At 38.8% G+C, this 26,793-nt stretch overlaps 1 protein-coding gene across 4 annotated transcripts; it reads right to left on the bottom strand.

The window, feature by feature from the left end:
- Nucleotides 1-820: 820 nt before the first annotated feature.
- STARD3NL (STARD3 N-terminal like) lies at nt 821-24,590 on the bottom strand. Of its 4 annotated transcripts, none has more exons than XM_015618321.3 (9): nt 24,507-24,590; nt 12,073-12,369; nt 9,274-9,351; nt 7,435-7,512; nt 5,671-5,724; nt 5,456-5,573; nt 3,916-4,014; nt 1,855-1,924; nt 821-1,140 (listed from the first exon to the last, which is right to left on the bottom strand). In XM_015618321.3, the coding sequence occupies exons 2-8, from the start codon at nt 12,295-12,297 to the stop codon at nt 1,872-1,874; spliced, it is 705 nt and encodes a 234-aa protein (XP_015473807.1). In that variant the 5' UTR covers nt 12,298-12,369; nt 24,507-24,590; the 3' UTR covers nt 821-1,140; nt 1,855-1,871. The 4 variants fall into 4 exon arrangements, with proteins under 4 accessions (XP_015473807.1, XP_018861227.1, XP_015473808.1 ...); XM_019005682.2 differs by lacking the exon at nt 24,507-24,590 and adding an exon at nt 24,038-24,167; XM_015618322.3 differs by lacking the exon at nt 24,507-24,590 and adding an exon at nt 23,659-23,925.
- Nucleotides 24,591-26,793: the final 2,203 nt, after the last annotated feature.

Genomic DNA, 26,793 nt, shown 5'->3' with positions numbered 1-26,793 from the left:
TTTCCAGAGAGGGAGACTCCGTGAACTCCCTGGGCAGCCTGATCCAGTGCTCTGCCACCCTCAATGGAAAGAAATTCTTCCTCATGGTGAGCTGAAACTTCTGGTGTTTTAATATAGTCACTGCTCCTTGTCTGATCTCTGGGCACAACCAAAAAGAGTGGCACCATCCTCTTAGCACCTGCCTTGGAGATATTTTATCTGCTTTAACGAGATCCCCTCTCAGTCTTCTCTTCCCTAGACTAAACAGGCCCAGTGCCTGCAGTCACTCCTCATAAGAGATGCTCCACATCCTTGGTTAGGAATGTTCCAACACTGACAATGACAGCTTGAATTTCTCTTTCTTCTGATAGTTTATTCTTACCTGCATCCCCTGAAACAGGTCTTGCCTAGTCTGAAGTGATGTAAGGGATAAACTTGGTCCTGGCTTATATTTTCATTCAGCAATTAGAGAAGAGAACTTTAGGAAGAGTATGCTGAAGCCAATGCAAGAAAGAAGTGATGTGCCATTATCACTAACATAACCTCCCTACAGGCAAACTATACTGTAACACATTTTGCACAAAATCTATGCAAACCGGAGTCCTTATTGCCCCACATATACAGGAGTGGTAAATGCAGATTTTTCCAATGACAAAGCGATGAAATATCATAATGCATTTCTCATGTTTTAACATTTTTATTTTAGAAAGTGAACATATCCATTAAAAAAAAATGCATGGAGTTAAAAAAAGTAAACATAAACTAATGGCAAATTGCAATAACATAAAATAATTTTATCTAGTGAGACCCAACAATTATTAAATATACTTCCACCACAGAGAAGTTTTACTTCATTATATTACCAGTCTCTTGATTAGGTACACAAGACAACACTTTGCAGTAATTACCTAGTCATTAGAAGATCAACTTCAGGAATCACTGAATAATAAAATACATTGTGGACAAATACTTTCATACCACCTGGGAGGCAACCTAATATACATATGTCAACAAGGTACATCTTCATGAGGTATTACAGTACATGGGAACCATTCCCTTTACTTTCTAACAAGTATATACTCCTGTCAGCAGCTCTACCAGCAAGTCAGCCACAGACTCTGTTGCCAGTTTCCACACTGCAACTTTCTGCAGATTTTCTTTCTGCAACAGATCACATAAATTAGGATGAATGAAGATGGGAGTAAAGAAAACAGATACTATAAACAGGGAGGCTGAAAAGAAAAGGTGTTCTCACTCTTCCAGGTGAGCACTAGAAGGCTTCAAATCAGAAATTTCAGCTTCTCAAGAACATTTAATACCTCCCCTAGCTTGAGCTTTGCTGTGAGTAGTGAAGTGAAAGCATGGGGCTTTCATTTTAATTCCAGAAGTAAATTAAGTGATTTCCAAAATAAGGAAATAATCTCATATTTAAACAAAGTACACTACAAAAATCTTATGAGGCTGCTGCAGTGTAACCCATTTGTAGTATTAAACAGACTGAGAATATCTAAGCACGCTTGCCTATTAAATCTTCAGGCATACTTGTCCTAGATTTAAACCAAAGAAAACCTCTTCCTAGGATTATGTGCTTTCATCTCCAAAGAAGTATATCTCTCTGCTGCCAAGAAAAGGAGCTTTTACACATTTGGTCCACCAATGTTCTTTCCAGGACAACCAGAAAATAAATGTAGAGCCCAACTCCAGACTCTCAAGAGCTTGGCAGGATTCCTTCTTGAACGCTGTTATGAGAGACAGACTGAGTTCAAAAATTATGAACTCTTAAGAGTTAACACACCATTTAATTTGTTTGGAAAGGAACCAGGAAGAAAAAACCCTATCTTTAGCAATATTCAGGTTTTACACAAAGGAACTTACCTGCTTTTTCTTATTTGCTATACAATTGGCTTTTCACTGTCTTGCTTTTCTTCAGAATCTTCATCAGAACCTGAAAAGGAAGACAAGAACGCTGTAGATTAGTTGAGGAGAGTTAAAAGATACAAAAGTGTTTATTTTTTTTTGGAAAAATTAATCTTAATGCCTTTCATTTCTTGGAATAGCGTATCTGCCACATTTTGAAGCTCAAATTATACAGAAACTGAATAAATTTACTCTTTCCAGCCTGATTTTTCACTTGCTACCTCCAGAATTGACTTGGTTACCTCAATTTGTCCAGAATTGACTTGGTTACTTGGTTACCAAGTAACCAACGTCAAAGATGAAGGGTCACCCCATATAAAGAAATGGCTCCAGGGTATATCCCCAGATACCTATAGCTTCAAGAAATTAAAGAAAGAGATAAATACACCGAAAATTCCAACAGAGCTGATTTTAAACATCACCTCCTAAAAGCAAAGATTTTAGAAATGTTGCCATGTCAGCAGAGAGGTTTATTCCCTGCTGCATGATCACAGGGGATAGTTTATCTCTAAATATTTGTCAAATCAATATGTATGGGCAAAGTGACCAAAAATTGCTCTCTTAGAACAATTTACAGTTTGTCTTCTCAGAAAGAAATGCAGATTTTTGAAGAAAAATTTTAATTATTAGATATTTTTACTCTACATTATCCAATATCTATATTTCACTTGGTTCACTTGGTGACTACCAGTGTGTCTTAGCCCAAATATATTAATCTGATTGCTTCTTTTGCGTCTCATACCCATAAAGGGTGCTTAAAATATACTTGGCAGTCAGGGCAGACCTGGAGAAAGCTGAAACTAATGGCACACCTACAGTCAACACGTGCATGCTGACACACAACACCTCACTGCACAAACAACACTGACCCAGCCACAATGTCTAGAAAAACATGGTAGCTCCACTTACACTTCCTCTCACACTCTGTATTCTGTTGATAAAAAACCTCACAAAACCCAGGCTGAACAGCTGAGCCCAGTACAATACTTCCATTATTCCTTAAAGCAGACCCATAGTTTTAGCTAAAATTCATTTTCACTCTGAATCATTGGCTATACTCGACACTAATGCTCTGTGACCCCTAGATGGAGCTCGAAGTCATTCACTGAACCAAGATACTCGGCACAGTTTAGAAACCAGAGGCAGATATTAAAATGTAAAGTATCACCAACATGTGTAACTATAATGCAAGATAGACAAACTTACCTGTAGCAACTAGAAAGTATTATTTTAATTATATGGCAATATACAGCATAGCTTTGCAAAGGAGGTTTACATTTTAGGGCAGAAACACTGATACAGGATTTCAGGGTTCCCAGTGCATTCTCAGGTGACTCAAATTGATTCAATCCATTAAGAAACTACTTATTTCCTTGAAATGCTGGAGACATATTCTTGAATCTTGCAGTATTTACATTTATTTTTGATTTAAGCAGCTCATATCTCAACTAGACAAAGCACATGATATGCAGAGTTAAGATGCACTTTACATTACCCACTGATTTGATTTAACCAGATAGGTGAGCCTTTTTATAGATAGAAGGCTTTTTCTTTTGGTTAAGAGGAAAGAAAAAAAGCTCTGATTGAAATTTCAGTTTGACTTATAGAAGTTTCAGATTCATTGTCTATCCTAAGACAGTATAAAGCTCCATGTTTAGGCTAGATTCAATAGTGCTATTGCAGGGAAGTAAGAGATCACAGAACATTTCAAGCTGAAAGGGACCCATAAGGATCATCAATAGCAGAAGCAAACCATAACTGTCTCCTTTCAGTTGTGGTTATTTCAGGTTTACCTTGATTTTAGTCAGAATATATACTAATCATGTGTATTGTAACTCATCTGAGAGGTAGTAATGAAACTGAATTACTCAGCAAAAAAGAATCTTGCATTTTAGGATGATAAACACAATTTTTATTTAAAAACAAAAATGTATTTTTTCCCTTCCCCTCTTGAAGGGTGTGAAATACGCAGGAGTGTAAAGTGAATATGAAAATCTTTTTCTAAGCAAATGTAACTACCTGCTACAGACTCAGGAGGAGAATAGAACTGCCCATCAGAGAGGACTCCTGGGTGAAGAAGAGCTGCTCGTTCTGAAGCATCCTGTGCTATCAAAAATCCTAAAAAACAAACAAACAAACAAGAAAACCAAAAATAATTCCTCGATGCTGGCATATAAAATCTTAAAGATCAAATACTGATGAAGAATCTTTAAGACTGATGTATTATATTAGCATTCCTAACCAGTTACTTCTTTAAATAAATATATTTTAAAAGATCATCAACAATCAATTTATATCTTCTATTTAAATGCTGGCAACTAAGGTGACATATTCCAGCAAAACAGAGATATTGCACACATGAATTAAGGAATCTTTCCTTCTACTATGTGCACTTACATGGTTAGGTTGTCATATTCATCAATATTCACTGCCTAAGACTTCTGAAATATATTTTTAATGATCAGTGAGATGCCATGCATAACCAAATGAATTATTTTCTCTCTTTGCTACTATGACCCTTCACTAATGGCCTGCTTTTTTTACTTTCACCTGTCTGTCTCACCATACTCACCTTCTGCAACCTTCATGAACTATTTGCATGTGTATGTATGGAATATTTTGTCTATGAATATTCAATATGAGAAAATTCAAGTCTCTGAACTGGTTATATTTCTTATCTATTGTGATAACTCTGTGATGCAGCTGCATTTTCTCATCCCCTCATAAGACAAAAAACGTTACTCCAGATTTCTTTTTCTCCAGGCAAAATCCACTGTTCTCATTTAACCAACTTCTTGCTCAGACCAATTAAAAAGAAGAGGGAAGGGATCAAAGTAGAAAGACTGAATTCAGAGCACAAAAAGTGGAGGCATCCATGCCCATGTAAAGTTTTTTGATTTACTTAACAGATAAACATGCCTTTCCAAGAGTTTCAGACTGTATTTCAGGTAATGATGCATAAATAACAGGTTGGCTGTATAATTACTCTCCTGCTGTTGAAACTCACAAACATCTGTAAGTACTCTTTCAACCGAAACAGTGGATTTCTTCCATTTAGCTGAATATATTGAGTGTCAGATGACCTGGTGCCTCATCTCAAAGGTTGAAATTCATACTTGTTCTGGTCTCATTCTGCCTAGGCATGAAACAGACTGTCCACAACACTTCTTTGCTTTTCCCTTTCCACCTCAAAAGAAGAGTTAGTGACATTGAATTAGTTTTTGTGCCTACTCTTCCTAAAAGAGAAGCCAGATACTTATAGACCCAAAAAATAAAGTTTTACAAGCCCAAGCCAGTTAAATTTTCATATCTCAAGCATACAAAGTTAAACACATTCCCAAGTGCTTCATAAATTGCTGATCTGGCCCTTCTAACTTTTAACTTTGCTCCCCTGAATTAATTAAAACCTGACTTCTTTGAAGGCATATGTTCCTTTCCCAAAGAGGAAAAAATCATGTTATTTGATATAATTTGAGAAGCTTAAAGCATTCTTATGCCAGTTAAAACGGGATCAAATGTTGCCAACTGCAGTGATTGATGGGAAATATCACAAGCTTACTATTTTCTTCTTCAGCTTCTTGTGGTAACACTTTAAAGTCCAGGAACCAAGTTTCAATCCAGGCAAGTATGAAGGATATGATGGGCAGCACATAGCCAAAAGCACCCTGTGAGAACAGCTAGAAAAAAAGAAAACATTACAAAAATTACTCTGAAGAATCTTGCTTTTAAGAAAAAAAAAAAAAAGTAAAACAGATATTTGATTAGAATATATACCTGTGAAATAATTACTTTTGCTAATAAAAAGGCACTGGTCACTGCTGTTGTAAACTGAAAAAGACAGACAGAAAAACCAATAAATGGATTTAGTTTTTTATTTCTGCCATTATCTATTAGTTGCAACTTTAAATATTTACTGGCAACAGCAAGATCACACAGATTAATAAAATGTAACAAACATGATACAATCAACTTAAAGTGCTATTAAAATAACCTTATAAAAGATAACTTTTATTACAAACACCTCCATTGATTTCCACATAGCAGATAAAGTTTGTGTAGAAACTAAACTGCCTGAGTTATGTAAATTGTGATCTTACTGTATAATGAAGATAGTGTACTTTATTCATCAAGTCCCTTAAAAAAACCCCAACTATTTCTGTATTTTGGGAAAAAAGCAAACAGCACTTGTTCCAAATGCTTTTCACTACCATCCAAATCAAAATATCCATTTTAAACAACAAAACATCCTTGTGGGAGTAAATTGGAATAAATATTTTAATTCATGAAGTGGTATTTTGAAAAATGTATTTTTTTTGAAGACTTGATACTCCCTGATATATTTTAAAGAATTATCATGCTGGATAAAATACCTAAAAATCCCCAAAATCTGAAAAAGCAGTGAACAAGTACTGTTCATATAAGCAAGGCCTCTATATCTTGTAGTGCATTTGGGTCCAGCAATTCTTAGAAAAACCGCAGAACCAACTTCTGTCAATCACAGGTAGGATGTTAAGATTCAAGGCTTTGGCAAAACCCTCAGTGAAGCTTTATGTATCTAAATACTTGCTACCATGATGGGCTCACTCTCACCACCTCACAAACAAAGACATCAAGGTGGAGGATTAAGAAATACTCTAGAACTACACAACTAAGAGCAAGGACTTTTAAGAGGCATGCATTTAAATATAAGCACAATCAGAGCGGCGGCTACCATTATAAATGTGTTTGTGCCATGCTAGTAACACATTCTACAAAAATCTTGGGATGTAGTCTCAGAGAATTAAGCAAACTGCATGCTACTCACTTGAAGAAAGTTACACATGAACATGTTCTAAATGCACCTACTACAGTGTAAGGAGAAAAAAAAAAGTCTGATTTACAAAGCACTAAGCCAGGAATAAACCTATTGTATTACAACCTATAGTATTGATGAAGCATACATTTTTCACCAAATTTTGCATTCTTTGTCATCCACACTGTACAGCTGCATTAAAGATACTGGCTCCAAAACCTGCTGTGGTTGCCTACAGTTCTTGAGACCTTCCTTTTTAAGAAGGGATGCATATTCAGCATTTCTTATTGGAGCATGAAGCAATGCAGGTGCTAGTGTTCAATGGGTGGCACCTAAAACTTTCTAAAGAATGTGGGACTTAATGGACACCTGGATCTCTGGCACAATAATGCTAATTCTTGTTTTTGAAGAAGGTTCACTATTACAAATGCAAATATATTTCCAACATTAATTAACAAGTCTCAGAGGTAACAAGCAGTTATGACTAGTCATACATACTGGAAAAATAAATCTTCAATTTGTATTAACATGATACCTAATAAGAACCACACCCACTGTGCTATTAAAATCTTGCCTTTAGGCTGAAAATCTTCCAGAAAACAATTTTTTAATTTGTTACTGTACAACAAATTTTTATATATACACCATCAAGATGATTCTTAACATACAAGTGTTAAGAGGCATCTAAACTTTTGTCTGCTTGATCCATTCTAGGAAAAACTCCATTATGCTTGGCTACTACTCACAGCTATTGCCCACCAATGGCGCAGTCTGCACATTGCATATGCAAGTATTAACACCTTAAACCGAAAGACTGCCAGTAGCTATAGAGAGAGGAAAAAATATTGGTTGGTTAATTCAGAACACAGAAGAACCACAATATTCTCAGCTCACTGAAAATACTGACTACTTGTAAAAAAACAGGACAGCATAAGTTACCAAGAAACAAATTTGAATGTGTCCTTACAAAACAGAAACAGAAGGTAATTTCTCATTTGTAAAGCAAATGGCAACATCCACATGCCTACACAGGCTCAAATATGCAAGCATGTGCCACTCCACAAATAAGTTAGAAACATAAGAAAGCTATACACAAAGTGTGCTCATGATCATTTTACCTGACTGGAATCTAAATAGTTAAATCTGGATGCAGTTAATCCAGCAAATACCTTGCGCATCACTGTGCATCTTATTGATCTTAGCGGTGTGATACTATACTTCCAGTATTTTGTGAAATATTAACATTGCATCAATTATTCTTTATGTAGCTGCCTACAATAGCAGATCTGGCAGTAGAGAAAAGTAAGTTATGGTATTTGTAGGCCAAAAAATTAAATCAATAGCAGACAGACAAGATCTCTAAATCAGGCTTCAATTTCCCTGTTTATTTTTTGATAGTAGATTGTCTCCAACTTGTTTTAAAAGATGTGTTCAGAACTGAAAAAGTGTGAAACAAATGCTTAAAAATGAAGATAAATCAAAGACAGCCATGGCCAGAAGTATGATAAACCCATTTAATCTTATGCAAACATATTGTATAAACAGAGGAAATCCTATAAAAACCCACAAATAATTCTGCAAAATTTAAAGTTCTAGTCCCTTCCCAAGGAATATAATATCATTAAAGTCCATTATTTTCCATTACATGTTCTTAAGCCTTGGTTCACCTACAGGGTAAAATAATTTCCAGAGCATAAACATTTACAGATAACATTTTTTGCCTTCTGCAATATGGTATATCACAGAGAACCTGCCAGCAAAACAATGAGAAAGGGAGGAGGAGCACAGTTTGCTGGCTTATAAAATTTTTGAATCTAGTGCATAAGTTCATTTGACACAGCAGATGTCCAATGCAGAAGGATGGGTTTTATACCAGTTTCAAAGATGGATTCTGGATATGGTCATCAGCATAAGATGGCTGATACCAAACCATCTCTGCAAGGCAAAGAAGATCTGGTAGGTCAAGAATCTTGCCCTTTAGAAGAACTGTAAAGAAACAGCTTTTACTTGGGCTGTGCAGTGCAAAATGCATTGCAACTACGGAGCTACAGCTTTGCTTAAAGAAAAACTTTTCTAATGCAATAGAGTTCCTCTTATGTGCTTAAGGTACTTTTACATAGCAAAGGAGAATCATACTTCATGTCAGCTCTTTTTACTTTTTGAGTTAAAACACAGAACTCTGAAAAACCTGCCCTATGCAGGCCACCCTGGGAACAAGTCTCTCCTCACTGCAGCCACCTTCTGCCCAAGGAAGGACAAAAACTTCAGTTTAATCAAAACTATTTTAGAGCTAGAGATGACCTTATGTCACATCAAAGTCACATTCTTCACTGGGTTTTCCATCTGCTTTTCCATGCACCCCAAAGCTAAAGATGCAAATTGATTAGCCATAAGTATTTCTATCCACAGGCTCCGTGAGCCAGAGCAGGACTGGGCAACCCCTAGATGGGTGAAACTTTCCCCTCCTGGTTTAAATAATCAAAAGATCAACCCTTTCACAAGACTGAAACTAGGAACATCTGTGAAAGGAGGAATGAGAAAACTATACTTTTGCTGCTCCTTTTTCTTTTTTTGAGAACACTTACAAATATATCAAAATATGATGAAGAGTAGTCATAATGTAGAACTTCTTTCTCTAAGGTAGTCTCAATGCCTCCTTTTACCTATAAAGGAACAACAATACATACAGCTTCAGAAAACAAAATATGCACAAATACCAAGAGTAAAACTAATAATTCCCTGCTGCTATACAAAAAGATAATTAAACTAAATACAGAAGAGAAGTCTGTCAAAAATGATAATGTCAAAACTACTGTTGTTTTTCAAGTTTACATAGACTTTTCTGAGTGAAAACATCTAGGATTATCATCTGATCTAGGCAAGCTACATTTAAGGCTGTCCCAAAATAAAAGCAAACAAGTTATTGAGGGAGGAATAAATGATTAAATGTTAAGTTCTGTTACACAAACTCACAAAACAGTTTACCTCTTATAAGGAGGATCAAACCAGCTGATCAAAAAGCCAACCATAACCCAGCTCTAGTTAGTCATGTGTTAGCAAATGGGAAACAGAACAGAAACTGAATTCATACTTCAGATCTCTTCCTTATCAGCCCTCACATGATTTGTTAAGAAAGCTGAGCCAAAAGATCCACAGTAAAAAATGCAAAAGCTGCAACTATTAATCTCACACAAATAACTAATATTCAAGTTTAATTCTTCCATTTCCTGATGAGATTTAAAACTACATCTTCCTTAGCCACCATGTTTCTTTCCAGTAGAAGGATTCTACTGTCAAACTGACCTTGTAAGAAAATAATTTAAGGTGTATTGGCTCAGAGAACAAGAGGAGTATCTATCTTATTCGATAATGAAAAACCTCAGTGTCCATCTCCCATTGTATTTAATATGAAATTCCATAATTAGGCACTGCTTGAAATAGTTATGTATAACAACACCAACAGAAGGCTTTAATATTGAGTTTGACTACTTTCATCTTTTTAAGGAAAGGAGCTACCAAAGAACACCAACAACATATGCTCACTATCTCAAAGCAATACAATTCTACACACTTCCATACTTTTCCAACTATACGGCTGGACAGTTTTCCTTAGACTAGTAACTCCAACTCAGAATTTCTTCTATTTCTTCTCCTCTCCCTCCCTTCTATGGCTACCTAACAAACCACTTTCTAAATACAGCTTTCCCTTGGTTGCTCTGCTGCATCAAGTGTGATTATCTGTTTCCAGCATAAATAAGGAAGATCAACTTCTCCCACTGCAAGCTGTTCATCACTGTGTGACTGTGTGAGCACCATGTTAACATAAGGACAAACAGAGAACCATGAAAGCCTTGATTTTTCCTCAAAATGCCATGGAACTATTCCCTGAAGCATTTAATGATAAACTACACTACACCTAAGGAAACTGGATAATGGCAACAAAGTGGAAACAAAGTGTTTACAGGAACTCTCATAGCAATTCTGACCCTTTATTTATGTACCAATTACAGTCCTAACACAATACTACTTAACTTCCCAGCAAACAAAGCAATTAAAAGAAAAACAGAACAAAAAACCTAAGCACATGTCAGATCCCAGATATCAAATTTTAGCTTCTAATATCATTGGCTTTCAATGACAAAATCCTTGTTTTTATTCTTGCTGACATGTAGCAGTATAGGACACCAGTTCATAATACGTTGTCCTGAAAATAGAGCTCTTTACAATTGCTGTGATCTTGAGGTCCCTTAATACTGCAGCATTCAAAATTAAACAACATGGTATCATGAATTGGTAGCATTTTCTATTCAGTCTTCAATATTCTAAGAGCACTCAAGTGAAAATCTGTACTCTGAAACTTCAACAAGAGAGATAAACCCACTCTACTCCTCTTGGTAGTGCAAGCTGTTGAGAAACTGGCCTAAAAAAGAACTGCATCAGAACACTAAGCTACAACCATATTTCCACCTAGAGAGAAAACAGAAAATCTAGTCCCAAAATTACATCATTCAGGCAAGCAAAATCTGCTTTCTCAAATTAAATCAGAATGAGTATTTTTCATTGTATCGGTACACTATTAAACAGACAGCTCCTGAAGTGTCATAATGTAAATTAATAACCAAGGTTATTCATATCGTAAAGAAATGCTGATAAAAAACATTTACTCAAGAACTTTCTTTCTCAAAAAGGAATTCCTCCTTAGTATGTCCTTTCTTAAATGCAAACTAGATTATAGCTTAAAACTCAGCTCAAGAACTAGGATGCTACTTATGAAATAACAAATGATCTATCCTGTTGCATTCTGGAAATTTTAGGAGAACAGCCTCATTTTCCAGATTACAAATGCTGGAGTTAAAAGGTGGCAACTGTGGGAGTTTCTGTTGTTTAAATATACCCTGACATCCATAATGTATAACACACCAAGTTTACATCAAAGAAAATACATCAGAACAAAAGAAAATTTTGGCCATAAAAAGGGACTAACAACTCAGTGAAATATCACTGACTTAAAGTTACTCAGAAGGCAGAGCCTTCAATCCTGTTAGAATTCACACTTCTTACTAAATTCAAAGACATACACTAACATTTTTGTTTATTTGATGCCTGATGACTGTACTGGATTTCCAATGTTTTTTTCAGCATGGTTCACAGACTACAGGAATATCTAAAGGTTTCATAATAAGATAAACATGTATGCTAATGAATAAAAGTAGATGCAGTTGAGTAGGTACTGTATTCATGGAAGCTTAAAGTAATAAGCTGCTAAAACTTAAACAGATACAAATAACATAATTTTGGATAGAAAGGAGCAACTTTTTAACCATCTCTGAAGTGAATAAGTACTTAATATAGTGTCTAAGGGTAGGTACTGAAATGACACTCACATTTAATTCTATTATCCACAGTAAGGTTATGAATAAAAGATCAAATGTAACAAACAAACAGAAAGTCCTTCTGACATCTGATATGCCTTTCTTCTCCCTGCCTTCATATGACTCAATCCTTGCCATCAGCTGCGTTGGGTTGATGGAGTGGACATCCCGCAAGGAAGGACAAGATTCCACACTGCTACTGTGAGCATTTTCTGTATCAGCTGGGACCCGATTCATCCTGCGTTTGCTTAGAGTGGTCTTCTCCCAGTTTCACCATCACTAGAAAGCTGATCCATACAGGAAGAATTTCTAAACAAACAAACAAAAAATTAGTCACCAAACCTCCATAATTCCGAGAGATACTTTCACCTTACAAGGTCAGTTCTCTTTTTGCTAAACTGATGACTAAGAGAATTAGGCAAGTAGGCCCCCAAAATTGTTTCTGACACAGACTCGAGTTCCTCTTCATCTCAGAGGATTTGTGAAGCAAGAGAATTAATGTTCAATAAGGCCATTTGAAATAAGAGAGCACTGTCTAGATTTAGAAGGATTGTTTCTCCATGCTGTTAGAGTGAGATCATTGAATAGAATGAACAAAAAGAATGATGTTATGCATCCCTTAAGATTTTCAATACTGATTTAAATGCTCCCAATAAATAGGAAGACAACTTAAAGGACCTTCCACATACACTTCCTGAAAAATGGTAGTGTTAGCTAATAGCTCATCCAGAGCTGACAGTAACAAAAGATTAAAAGTCCATTAAAATCCCTGAACAGTGTAGTAATCATTCTATAAAAGATATACACTGATATTTGCTCTGTAGATTCAGCTGCTATAGCAACTTACATTTCCAGACAGTTTCTCCGTGAAAAAAGTTTGTGTAACTAATGGTTAAAGGTAATGCAATTACCCTAAGTCTCTTCTGACTACAAGGCTTTTAAAAGATTTTTCAGGCTGAATTTCCTATAAAACTGGAGCAGTTTGATGCATGATTCACCCAAATCCTCCATGAGAATATTTTTCCAATTAAAGCTTCTAGAAAGGGTGGACTCAGAAGGTCACAAAAGTTTAATGGAAACACATAGAAAATTTAATTTTATTCAAAATGCTCAGATGATTAAGCTATATATCCTGCAGTACAAACCACATCAGACAAGTTTTTGTAACACCGAGGGGAAGAGCTTTTTCAAATTCAAGAACAAAAGTCTGCCTCCTCCTGGGTGGATTGTGTTTCCGTAAATGGCAAGAGATAGAGAAATTCTTCCCACTCCTGTCTTTCAACAGCGTTTCAACTCCAAGGATGCAAGAACACCATCAGTCAAAGCCCAACAGGCTTTGTGTTACAGGGGCCCTGTAACATACCACTAAGCAAACACAAGGGAGGATACAAGGACACAGAGGAAAAGTAAAGGTGGTGCTGGGAGCTGCCAGAACACACATCCCCCAGCTGAGGAAGACACAGGCCAGTCAGGGATGATCAGTGCCTAAGGTCAAGTCACACAGAACAGCCTTTAGGGAACTCAAAGCACCAGGCAAGGGTGGACAAGCACAATGCACTTTTAAATCTTCCTTCTTTGTTTCCACAGCAGCTGCCTAAAACATGGCTGGCAAAGGGCTGTAGAGGAGGAAGATGTATGGGTGTGTGTTTGGTCAGGTGCCTTGAGCACCACAGTGAACTTTGGGCCACCTGAACCCGAGGGTGTGAGCACAATCGCTGCACTCCAGTGCTGTAAACAGCACTTGCTTTGTACTGAAAACCCTCACACTAAAGTGTTCTGCTACGTAACAGCAGCCCATATTAAAACATCTGGGACGAGACACAAACCTCAAGGCCATCAGTGGCCATACTTAAAAATAAAAACAAAAAAAAATATTACAAGTAACACCTGAACCTCCAAAGAAATTTCCATCTACATTGGCAAAAATATTTATTTTGATGTGGCTCTCAGTGCCAATTATATAGGAAGCTGTTACTTCCAGTCTGGATTACTACTAAATAGAGTACAGTATGGGAATGCAATTAGTACAGCCAGAGTGAACTGTTTCAGAATGTGCTAGTTCAGCATCCATTTGTGGGGCCCTCTGCAAAGAGAAAAGCATGGTCTTAAATGCACTGGCTACCAGTTTGTGTTCAAGCATGACTCAAAATGTCAGATTCAGCTTATAAATTCCGTGTACTCTGAAATCCTTGCTACTGACAGACTGTTTTTTGCCTCAAAGACCTCTAGACTGGATACTCACAGCAAAGGAATTTGTCCCTAGTCTTGTTCTTCCTGCTGACTGTGAGATCCATGTTTGGTACGTGGCAGGGCCTCTCTTGTCAAACTAAACTAGCATCAAAATGTTGTGATTCTTTAACTGAACAGACATAGTTGCTTTCTGCAAGAGCTCTGAAAACTGAATTAATCACTGTGTGCTAGAGGATTGTTTCCCAAAGTTTCTTTCATTAATTAAAATAAAAAGTTCCTTTATACCTGAACTACATAATCAGTCATTTCATCACAGCAACATTCTCAGATGGTTTCAGGTGGGTGCACAAAAAAAAAATCTTAAATCCTTTTTGGCAGCTGTCTTATAGGCATGTGGGGACTATTAAAATACAACACTTCCCTTTTAGTGTTGTACAGTGACTGGAAAGGCCAGACACTTTCATACCCATCTCAACATTACCAGCAGCAATATTTCTCCTCCCTTGCACTTCCAAAGCACCAATCATGCCCTGGCTCTCTTGTCTATGGCAAGTTTGCAGTGGGAGTGAGCTCTGCTCTCCCCATGGCTCCATTTCTCCGGGGTTCTTGCTTGTGCAAAACAGCCTGTGCTTGGAAAGGTTCCAGGCTTGCAGCCCCATGAGGAGCTGCCACTTTTCAGCACTCCATGTGGGCAATACAAGCACCAGGCAGGCACAGGAGTGCTTTTCATGCATCCCTGGCCATGTGGAGGAACAAGCTTAGGAGGGCAAAAGAGGCGTGTCATTAAGATGTGTCATACTTTTGAAAATACCACACAATTCCTTTGCATGTGACTGATACTGATCCTTATTCTTGCTCTTCAGGAAGCAGGAACTGCTTGGCTTCAATTCATGCTGCCACATTATTTGTGTTTTTGCATACAAAGTGATACATGATGTTGGCTATTGTTCTTTATAAAAACCAAAGTCATTGAGAATTAGAGAAAAAAAAAATATAAACCAGGTGTGAGAATGTTTGGGGTTTGGGTGTTTGAAAGCCAAATGCTAATTCAGCCTGAAAAAAATTCATTATCAAATAAAAAGAGAAAGTCATTCCTACAACTTCGAGGGTTTTTTTTTTCCTAAAAAGAGCCTTCTTTGTGCACCAGTCAGTTATCAACTTTTCTGTTTCTGGTAAAGGTTAATATTTTAGATAATTTTCAGGGTGCTTTTACAATATCACTAACATATTTTCAAGACTGCTGTGGCTTGACCCAGTGTCTGCCTCTGATTTGAAGGAGGCTGGGTTCACCTGGCACAACTTCTTTTGGCTCCAGGCAGTTCCATTGTTTGGGCTATTCTATATGGCAGGGTTCAGGAAGGATGTGTGGTCAAAACAAATATGTCCTATGAAGAAGTGATGTTTAGAGATCAGCATGTTCATTTTCTGTAGAGCCTGGGTGAAGGACACTCATCAGGAAGATAAACAGCCCGTAATTCAGAATATTCCAAGAAACTCTATGGGCAAACTTGCCTGGAGAGGTGGAGCTCATAGCAAATGTGTGGGACACAAATTGTGCCATTAACTCCTTGTCACAAGAGACACATGAGTGAGACAGAAATCTGCTTTCCTCATGCAGTCCCACTAGCAAATGGCTCTCCACAAGATGTAGGGGATTTGCAAATGTTCTGTAGCTCTCTTTCTTTTGCCAGACTTCAAGTGATGGTTTTTCAAGCTAAACTGAGGATTGAATTAGCCTGTGTCACCCTGAAAACTCAGCTTCTGAGCTTGCTGACATGGTTTTCTAAAGATTTTCCCAGGACAGTAACTGCAAACATAGATATGTGTACATTCTTTCTGTTACATGTCTTCTGATGGGCATTTCTTATGGCCAATGCAGTGGGAAAGTGTTATCCTGACCATCCAATCCCTGGCCGTGGTCAGAAGCCCATAAATCCTGGGAGGAAAAATAAACTTTCTCTTCTTTTCACCACACCTCGACCTGTGTCCGTGTGATGTATTCATCTTCAGCAGCAACAAGCCTGCTCTTGGCTACACCTGACATTGTGATAATGCTTGTGAACATCTGTTCTGAAAGAGTCAGAAAAATAAAATCCTGTTTCCACTATATCTCTTGTGTTACTTGTTTTTGAAAGTGTTTTCAAAGCTAAAAAAATCCCTGGCATTTCAGCAAATAACAGTCTTATTGTTATTTGACTCATCATGAGTGCAGAATAGAATAGAGTATTCAGCTGAAAAGGACAGAAAACAGTCACCTTATCCAACTGCCTCACCGCTTCAGGGCTGACCAAAGATTTAAGTATGGCATTAGGGCCAATGCCCAAATGCCTCTTAAATGCTGACAGGCTTGAGGCATCAACCCCTTCTCAAAGAAAACTCTTCCATGGTTTGACAACACTTTTGATAAAGAAATGCTTCCTCATGTGAAGTCTGAACCTGCCCTTATTGAAGCAGCTTTCAGCCATTCCCACATGCCTTTGTACTGGGTGCTACTGAGAAGAGATCAGCAACCTCCCTCTCCACTTTGCCTTCTCAGGAAGCTGCAGACAACAGTGTGGTCACCCCTCAGCCTTCTTTCGTCAGCTGCTTCTCACAGTGCATTACTTCTAGCTCTTCAGCTTCAGTGCCCTCCTCTTGCACACATTTAAGGACCTTCACATCCCTTTTAAATTTGGGGCCCAGAAAGGCACAGAGAAAGGCAGCAGTGCTAAATAGAGTGGGATGATCACTCCTTTTGACCAGCTGGTTGTGCTGTATTTGAAGGTTTGCCACTGCTGACTTTGAGCCTGCTGTCAGACAGCATCCCCAGACTCATTTCTGTGGTGCTGCTCCCTAGCCACTCCTCTTCAAATTTGTACTTGTGGAAGGTATTGATCAATCCCAGGTGCAGAGTCTGGCATTTGTTCTTGTTCAGTTTCACACTATCAGCACTCCAATCCATCCATTCCCCTCTGCAAGGCCTCTTGTCCCTTGACAGGCAACAGCACCTCCCACTTTAGCACCATCAGCAAACTTGCTAACAGTGAATTTGACTCCTGCCTCCAGATCACTGAGAAAAACTTTGAACAGAACTAGCCTCGGGATTGAGCCCTGAGGAACACCACTGGTGACTGGTCTCCAGCCAGCTGTAGCCCCATTCCCTATAGCCCTTTGAGCCCTGCCCTTCAGCCAGTTCTTCCAGCACACCATCTGCCTGCTCACTTCACAGTCAGACATCTTCAGAAGGATGTGGGAGGTACAGTATCAAATGCCTTAATAAAATCCAGGAAAACGATATTCACCACTTTCCCTTCATCTCCTAGGCAGGTGAAATGGCAGAATCCACAAGCTTATTGAAGTGTCAAAACATTTAAGAGGGAAATAAAAGTTCTGAAATAAGAATCCATATTAGTCTATTTGTGATATACTTTCTTCTTGCCTCCCCTGATTTCAAAAGATGTAAGATTTTTGTTTTGTTTTTTTGTTTTCTTCATAACTGCACATATTCACTCATCTATCACTAAAATATTTAGCTAAGTAAGTTTGTTATGCTGACCTATTCAAAGTCATAGACAACAGTGGCATATTTTTCCTGGAAAGAAAGCCCCCAGAGTTTGTATCTATTTAAATGAAAGGCGTGGTTTGCTTTTTTTGCCTTTTTTATTAACCACTTAATTATTATGGCTATAACTCAAACTTCCAGAGAATTAAATTCTCAAAATTTCTGGTGAAATGCAGATTTTACACTTATTAATAGTATTAGCTAGTATAATAAGCGAAAAGCAAAGGAATTAAAATTATCAAGATTAGGACTGCAGTCCTTCCCTCAAACTCTAATAAGGACTTAAGCAATACATAGTGAGAGCTTGCCCATGATTTCAAGCTACATTTACAATTAATATAATTTTCATTCATACTGACAGAAGCAGATGGCACACACTGTGTGTGTCAATTTTACACATATCTTAGACACACAACATGAGAATGCTACTTCTCTTTTCTACCATTATTCTACCCATATTCTTCCAGTTTATTGTCCCTGGTTTAAACTATTTTTGTTTACTAAATTTCTGTATCATAAATGGGCAGCAGCACTATATATGATACGTTTTTCTTACCAATAAAAAAACCAAACCACAGAGCAGAATTTAACTGAGAAGAGATAACAGATGTGATTAAAAAAAAAGGCTTACTCAAAAGCTATCAGCAGCTCAGCAAAATCAAAACTTAAAGTGTCACATGGAGGCAATTTGGAAAAGGCAATGCCAATTTAGGCTAAAGTATCAGAGAAGTTTGCATAAAGTAACTAGGCACATAATGTAACATTGTGTCACAGCTGCTGTTGCAACATACTGAACACCTAGGATACTTATTTTATGTGCCCTGACAACGCCAAATAGGGTCCAAAAATTCCTAACATAAACAGCTTTTCTGTGAATGTTAAAAAAATAACATGAAAATATTTCTTCTTCTCCCAATGAGTAAAATAGGCTGACATGGCCAATATAGTGGTCAAGTACTGTGAAAACTATGGGTAGTAGAAAACCTGACACTGAAAAAACAGCTATTTTCACTCATAGCAAAAAGAAAAAAAACCCAACAAAACAAAACAAAACAAGACAAAAAACCCCCAACATTTCCTTGCTAAAACCTTTCCTCATAGGGAGACAAATAAAACATGACAGTTCCTCACCAAAGGAGTTATTTTCTGATTAAAGGGCTGACATTGCTGCTTACATTACCCGTTATTCTGTAGCAACACACTACATGGCACAAATTTCTCATAAGAACAGTTCATACATACACTATATAACATTCAAATTTTGAAGTTATACTTAAAGACAGTTTCAGACAATTTTAACATACCTAAAGAAAAACGGTCTTGAACCTCTGTTTTCTCTGTCACCATCATGAAGCCCAACTTCACGCTTTATCTAGGCATAGACACAAATTGCCCTAGCCAACATGTGGACAGAATATACAATTATCTGTAAAGACTCCATACTGGAAGCCCAAGAAACTGACAATTTCTCTATGAAGCTGTATTAACCTTCAGGAGTGTTAGCAGAATTCTCTCAGTGTGTTTTCTGACAGTACCAGCACACACCCCGATTAAGAGCCAACACAGATAAAACTAATTCCTATGAAGATAAAGTAATGCTGATTATAAATCGGAGGGAAAAAAATCCCAAAGAGCTGGAAACTGCCTCCAAAGCTTACCTGCACACATTTTTTACAATTTTCCACTATAAATGAAGAAACCCACTCTGCTGACACACTCTGCTCCTCTTCTGTTTATATAACTGCAAGAACTAATTTTCCTGAAATCCGCTTGTAGTGGATACATTACTAGTGACCTCCTGATAGTCACTGCTCCTGTAGGGCACTTAAATCTCTTCCAAGCTGCACCCATTCTGTCTCTAGCTGTAACACATCATTGCCTCAGAAACATTTTAATGTTTTAAAGCCTTTAAAAACATGGTCTGAAGTACTGTTCTGTTCAAAACAAATGTTCCCGAGTAAATACGAAGGGATATTTAAAAAACACCAAACCAACAAACCAAAGCACCACCACCAAAAGAACCCCAAACCTGGGCCAGATACTTTAATCAAAGTAAGACTGAAAAATTCAAACTGATGCACACCCACAAAATTCCCCGAACATAAGCAGAAGATACTGCAGAGTGCTTGGCAATATCCTAGCTTTTCAATTAGGCAACACAGCAGGAATTACAAGTTACAAATATGTAACACATTTAAAGACTGGGAAAGTTTCCCACTGGAGGGGCAGGGCACGATTACCAGCATACAGAAGAGAGCTCCTTACAAAGAATTTGGCTTTATCTGAGTGTTCAGAACTAGACTAGCTCTGCTTCACCCTGAAGTAGCAGTTCCTACCATGGGTAACTTGTCCATGTAAAAACAAAACCAAAACAACAAACCCTCAGTTTCCTTGAGAAAAATGTTTCCCCAATTTCCTATGCTCCAACGGTGACCTAGCAAAAGTAACAGGACAATTGCACACATTTATACTGAATAATATTTCTCTCAGACCATTGTAAGGAGGTCAAAAGGAGAAAAAAAAAAAAAAGTAAATACAGTTTTTAGGTTAGTAGAATATCTGAGGAAACAGCAGTGTCACCTTTCTCCATCCCAAGAGTGAGGCTCATAGATTCAGAAAGTCAAATTGAAATGTTCCAACCTTGGACTAGTTTTGCCTGAAGCTGAAGAATCCCTGCTACTGAGCCATGTCCTGCAAAACACTATTGTCCTTTTCCAAACACTTCATTTCTTATTCTACAAGAGCTGAGAAAAATGGCAGAGTAAACAGATTGTAAATTTGGCATCAGAATTATCATAATCATAAATCAGAATCCTTCCTTTCAACTCCATCATCTCCTCCCCTCTGGACTCCTTCTTAACAGCATATCTCAGACTTTTACATTCAAAATTAGCTCAAACCAGAATGAATGGCCCGTACAGGGATCAAACCTGTGCCCTGGCATTATTAGAACCATGCTTTGAACAACTGAGCTAACATGCAACTCTATTCTATTTTAAGAAAATACTAAAAGCTAACAAAAAGGAAGCATCATAACATGTTCCAAAGGTCTGCCTCAGATTTCAGGGGCAGTCAACATACTTAAGCATTGCAACTACAAAACTGAATTCTGTGCATGTTATCACTATCAGGTCCTTCGAACACAGAGAGAGTTATAGAACTGGCAATGTATCATCCTATTTACAACCTATACATTCCAACTGATAGTAGACACTTCATAGAATCAGAAAATGCTGTGGATTGGAATGGACATGGAAGATCATTCAATCCTAACTCTTATTTAATTAATTATCAAAACTAAAGTTTTCTTAAAAATAAATTAACCCTTTCTTTTGGTTTAAACATTCTGGACTAATCTTGCCAAAGACCTGAAACTACATCAAGATTTTAAGGTTTAATACAGTCAGCTCGTCACAGCTATAATGCATGTATGTAGTATTTTTGTATGTTTTATGTATACATACACATACAGTCACAAGCAATACCTGTATGCAATAAAAGATATAAAGAAAAAATAAGATGCTAATGATTTCTTGCAAAAGCAGGGAGGGAAAGGTCAGCATAAAAGGGAAGTGATACAAAAATAAGGGAAAGACAGTTAAAAAACCTCCAACGAATCTGGTACAAACTCTTCTTCACATCTGTTACCTGCTCTCTGAAGCTGACTTTGTAGCCCACCCTACATCACAGAATCAAGATTTCATAGCAAACTTTCTCCATTAAATACCAAATAAGCAATAAGGGCTTAACTCATTCAGTTTCTCAGAGTTAATTCTGGGTAAAAAAACACATTTAGATATCAAAAGCTGTTTTATCTGTTTTATCACATCTGCATTTCTCTAAGTATAAAACACAATTTTTTAAAGATGCCAAACAGCTCAATGATTGCCTCAAACATCAAGCATGATACTGGTTTATAATACTGACTATTCCTACAAGTTTATTTGGTTTTTTTCCCAAATCAACAACAAAAACATGTCCCAAGGCTGCTAGCCAGATACTACTTGGACAAGAAAAGCTATTCCTTTGCTAGCACAGAATTGTGGGACTCTCCCTGAAATAGCTCAGGCATTTAATGTATTAGTGAGAAACACTTAAGATTCTGTCACTCCCTCAAAAACTATTCCACAAAATGGTGCAGAAATTTATTCCAGGTGAACAACCCCTGAAAATTCTTCAGAGTTCTTAAAGAAAAGAGCATTTCAAGAAACTGACATCCATTTCAGAACAGGATAAACTTTTGTAAGATTTTTTTTTTCACTCTTAACTCCTTTTTTACAGCTCTTGAAGGTGCTTCAAAACAAAAGGAAGTTTCAAGTTTTGCATTCTCTCTATTTTTCTTCTTAGAGGACATTGTAAGAAAACAATTACCTAGTCCAAGCAGCAACAAGTTCTAGAAAGACTTACAGCTGAACCTTCAGAAGAAAATACTAATTTTAACACACCTTCACATGATTTATCTAATTTTTCTGTCAGTGCAAGATAGAAATTAACTCCTGAGGTCTGAAGCAATGCTATTTTAGGGCTTCAGCTGATAACTGAGTAGCTGAACTTAATATGAAAAGCATAATGTCATTAGAAGATATCCAGCTGGTTCTTTTTCATTCTAAGATTATTTTTTTCAACTTTTCATTTTTAATTCTACTCCTAGCTGAATTTAAGACAGCAAGGCAGAGAGGTAATGTACAAATTGTCTTTTAACAATGTTGCTAACGATTCCAAATTAAGAACAGATATTTAGCACATACAGTTAAATTAGAGAATGTTTAACAAGCAACAAATCTGTGATCCTTCAAAATGACTCATCTGAGTTCCTGGATGCTGTTGCCTAACCATGAGAAATCAGAGTCCATGTTATCACAAGTGTGATTTACCATTACCATGTCATCAATACCTTCTGCAAAATCGCTGTTAATATTGCTCATGCTGACTTAATTCACTGAGAGAAATACATTAGTTGTGCTTACTAGAAATTGTTTGGCCCAGTAAAACATTTTAACAAAGATGTTTTAATAACTGCACATTAAGCTCTGATGCTCTGATAAAGATTAGTATGTTAAAGTCTAAATCCGTTCTTTCTCATGAATAAAGGCCTAGAACAATTGCGCTAAACTCACTTTGAAAAAATAATGGCTAAACACTTGAGAATTTGTGAAAATTAGACCACATTGCATCAAGACAACTACACTCAGGCCCAAATGCACCCAAAAGAATGCCTAATCCATCTGACCCAAGTTTAGTATTTCACAAATTCCAGTGTGGTTAAAAGGTCATATATGTCTTTCTCAACATACCAAGTCTATAGAAAGCAACATTCATCCTGAAAAATGATGAATAACACATGAAAAACAAACAAAAAAATACTTAAAATTATGGATTTGTGCCACAACAAGAGGATCAGTGGTGCATTTTATGAAAAGTATCTGTCCCTGAACACCATCAACAAACAAATAAACAAGCCTTAAATCACTTTGCATCTGGCCTACTTAAAACTGCAAAGCTGATGAAAAACATCTACTAAAAATAGTAGCACCACTATGGACTTATAAATAGAAATGAGCCTTCTCAAAATGTTGGATTCACTAATAATGCCCCAAAACACTACGATTTCCAGCACAAAATGACAACTTTCACAGCAATTAATATTCAACACAATAGAAATAATATGTAGATATTATGTAAACCAGAATGACAAATGTGCACAGTAAAAAGCATTGACAACTTTGTGCAAAATACAGTGACGGTCTTATGCCTTTAAGCATACTAACACAATTTAAAAACAAACAAACAAAGAAAGAAACTTTAAGCAAGTTTAGTATTTGTGGTGAATATTTTCCAGGTTAAAGTTGACAACTGTGTCTACTTACACCTGACTACAGCGAATTGGGAACTGCTGAGTGTTAGCACTCCATCAATGAGTAACTTGAACTGCTGCTGGAGACCAAATGCTGAGGGTTTAACCAGCTCTCCCTGCAGACGTACCGGCGACAACCTCAACACAGATCAAAAACGCTGCACCTCAGCAATGAATGACCCACTTTAAATTCGGATGCTGAACACAGGCAGTGCCTCTCCGAAGCTGCCTAAATTCAGCCCGACGCTAAAATTAACATTTTCCCGCTATGGAAGCCGGGGGTTCACAGGGCCCGGCTCGCTCACACCGTTACCAGCAGAACAAGCAGGTCGCCGTATCTCCGTGAGGATGGATTTTCTGGGCTAGGATCGCAAAGACAGAGAAAAGCAAACCTCCTCCGGCCCCGCCAGCAAAAGGAGAGGCGCCGGGCATGTGGGAGAGGCGGCCCTGCCCGCTGAGCATCCCCGAGCGCCGTAGGCGCCTCCTTCCCGGAGAGAGATCCCCTTCCCAGAAACAGACCCCCGCCCCGCTCCGCCCGCCTCCCGCACGTGATCGCCTTCTTCCTCCTCCTTCCTCCTCTTCCTCTTCCTCTCCCGGCCCCCCCTCGCCCCAGCCGGGTCAGAGGGCTGCGTACCGAGGGGGACAAACCCGCGCCCTCCCCGGAGAAAGCGGCGGCACCGGCAGGGGTGGAAGTGGGGAAAGGGAAGGGAGAGAAGGGAAGAGAAAGGAAGGGAGGACCGGGCCGGGCCACACCGGCGGTCCCGCCGCCCCTCTGCCGGCAACACGCCCCGCATCCCTGTCGGCCTGTTCCCCCTGCGCTCCCCTGGCCCCCCGCTCCGGGCGAGGCGGCAGCGAGCTCACCCGGCGCGTCGCTCCGGCCCCTCAGACGGCCCCGCCGCACCGGGCAGCGCCGCAGGCCGCGGGGACGGGCGGGGCGGGGCCCGGCCGCAGGGGGCGGGCCCGGCCCGGCCTCCCCTCCCTCCCGGAGCGGGGATGCGGCGGGCCCGGCCTGCCCTCCCTCCCCTCCCTCCCGGAGCGGGGATGCGGCGGGCCCGGCCCGGCCTCCCCTCCCTCCCGGAGCGGGGATGCGGCGGGCCCGGCCCGGCCTCCCTCCCCTCCCTCCCGGAGCGGGGATGCGGCGGGCCCGGCCCGGCCCCCGCTGCCTCACGGAGCGGGGATGCGGCCCGCACCGCCACCCCGCCCGCCCCCGCTGTTGGGGGGCTCGGGGCACAGGCGGTGCTGGGGGCTGAGCCCAGGCCGAGGCAGAGGGGGCGGCCCATAGATAAGGCTCTTGTCTCTGAGCGTCAACACTCCCAAGCTGTACTGGAGCCGTCGGAACGAGCAGAGGGACTGGTTGGCTGTCGTTCGCCCGGATTTCACTTGTGTCTTTTCATAGCGCAGTCCTTAATTTTGCAGGGATTAGCACCAGAAAATCACAGAATTATGAGTTGGAAGGATAATCGAGTCCAGCTCCCGGCCCTGCACAGGACCCCCCAAGAGTCACACCATGTGCCCAAGAGCGTTGTCAAATGCCTCTTGAACTCTGTCAGGCTGGTGCTGTGACCACTTCCCTGGAGAGCCTGTTCCAGTGCCCAGCCCCAGACTCTGGGTAAAGAACCTTTTTCTTATACCCAGCCTAAGCCTCCTCTAACAAAACGTCAGGTCATTCCCTTGGGTCATGCCTCTGGTCACCACAGAGAAGGGATCTAGGCATGATTGATGTTATTGTGAAAATACAATAGAAAATCAATCAACCAGCCACTGTAGAAAGCCATCCATTCCTTTGGGAAGCATGGTCTCCAAACTTGCTGAAGCCCAGAGCTTGTCAAATGCTTCCATACGTCATAAAGTCTGCAGTTCAGTGCTGCGGGCCTCCTTTAATCCACCTCTTTTAATAAGAAACAGGTGTAGCAGGGAAACAGAGGAAGAAAGGTGAAATATAGGTCCAGGAAATATTAATATAAAGGTTACTCACTCCATCCTGCCTTCCTCACTCCACTAGAGCCCAGCAGAGTAGCTCATCTGTGCAGAGTAGCTGCAGCATGGTGGTACTGGGGTGCTCAGCCTGGAGTTAGAACACTGCAGGAAACAAGTACTCTCTAAGAATTTATTATTAAAAAAGACATAATGGTAAATGATAGCTGAGCTATGAATATGAATGATGAATTGCTTAATCCTTGTTCCACAAACCCAGAATTCACAAGAAAATGTCCTTTTCAGGATTACCTCTCATTAATGGGAAGGAAGAGGAATTTCTGTAGGTGTGAGGAATACCTTACAAGATGCAAGATTTTATTTTTTTGGCTAATCATTTTTTCCTAATCTAACTTGGTAAATACAATCACTTTTACGCTTTTTACTCATGTTTGTTTATTTTGACTATGTTTGTTTTTTTGTTGTGCTTTTTGCAGTTATTGTACTAAATATCACCTCAAGCTTTCAGCGAGGTAACTGTTTTTACAAATTACTGTTATTTTTCATGCAAAGGGAAAGAGAAAGATTGAATCTCATTTGGCAGTCTGTATTTGAATTACCTGTCACCAAATAGGATTGATACAAGATGTTTAACACATTGCAAAGCAAAGGGAGCAATCCTCTGGCAAAGCATGTTTTGAAATAAATATAGCTTGGAATAAAATGTGGTTGAAATTTAATTGAACAGATTAGGAGCGTAATTTGTGATTAGATGTGAACAGCCACTGTTATTTAGGCCTCATCTGTAGTTCTGAAATGATATGAAAAGATGAATGTTATGTCTTGAAAATATAGCCAATAAATAGAGGCTGGATTTCAGACAACTGAAGCCTGTGCAGGTTGTGTGTAACCATTAACACCATGAAGAAAGCAGAACCCTCAGCATTCCTGCATATTCCTGACTGAATGATTTGTTGTAATCCAATAAAAAAATTTCTATATTTGATAGTTATAACTAGCTGAGGCTATAAAATGTGGCTATCAGATCTGATAGCCACATATGCTCACAGAACCAGCCAGCTTGCTGCTTAGTGGGAAAAGGGGGATCTGAATGCAAGAAAAGGCAATTAGATTGTGGCTGTTCCGTTTATATCATACAATAGACACAGGATTAAAAGAACAAAAAAATCCCCAAACCTAATTTCCTTGAAACTTAGGTGTTACAGAAATTTTT

This window comes from Parus major, chromosome 2, assembly GCF_001522545.3.
Source record: "Parus major isolate Abel chromosome 2, Parus_major1.1, whole genome shotgun sequence".
In the NCBI taxonomy this organism is placed as follows: Eukaryota; Metazoa; Chordata; class Aves; order Passeriformes; family Paridae; genus Parus; species Parus major.
Note: the sequence above shows the minus strand (reverse complement) of the source record. Positions and strands in the feature narration are given on the sequence as shown.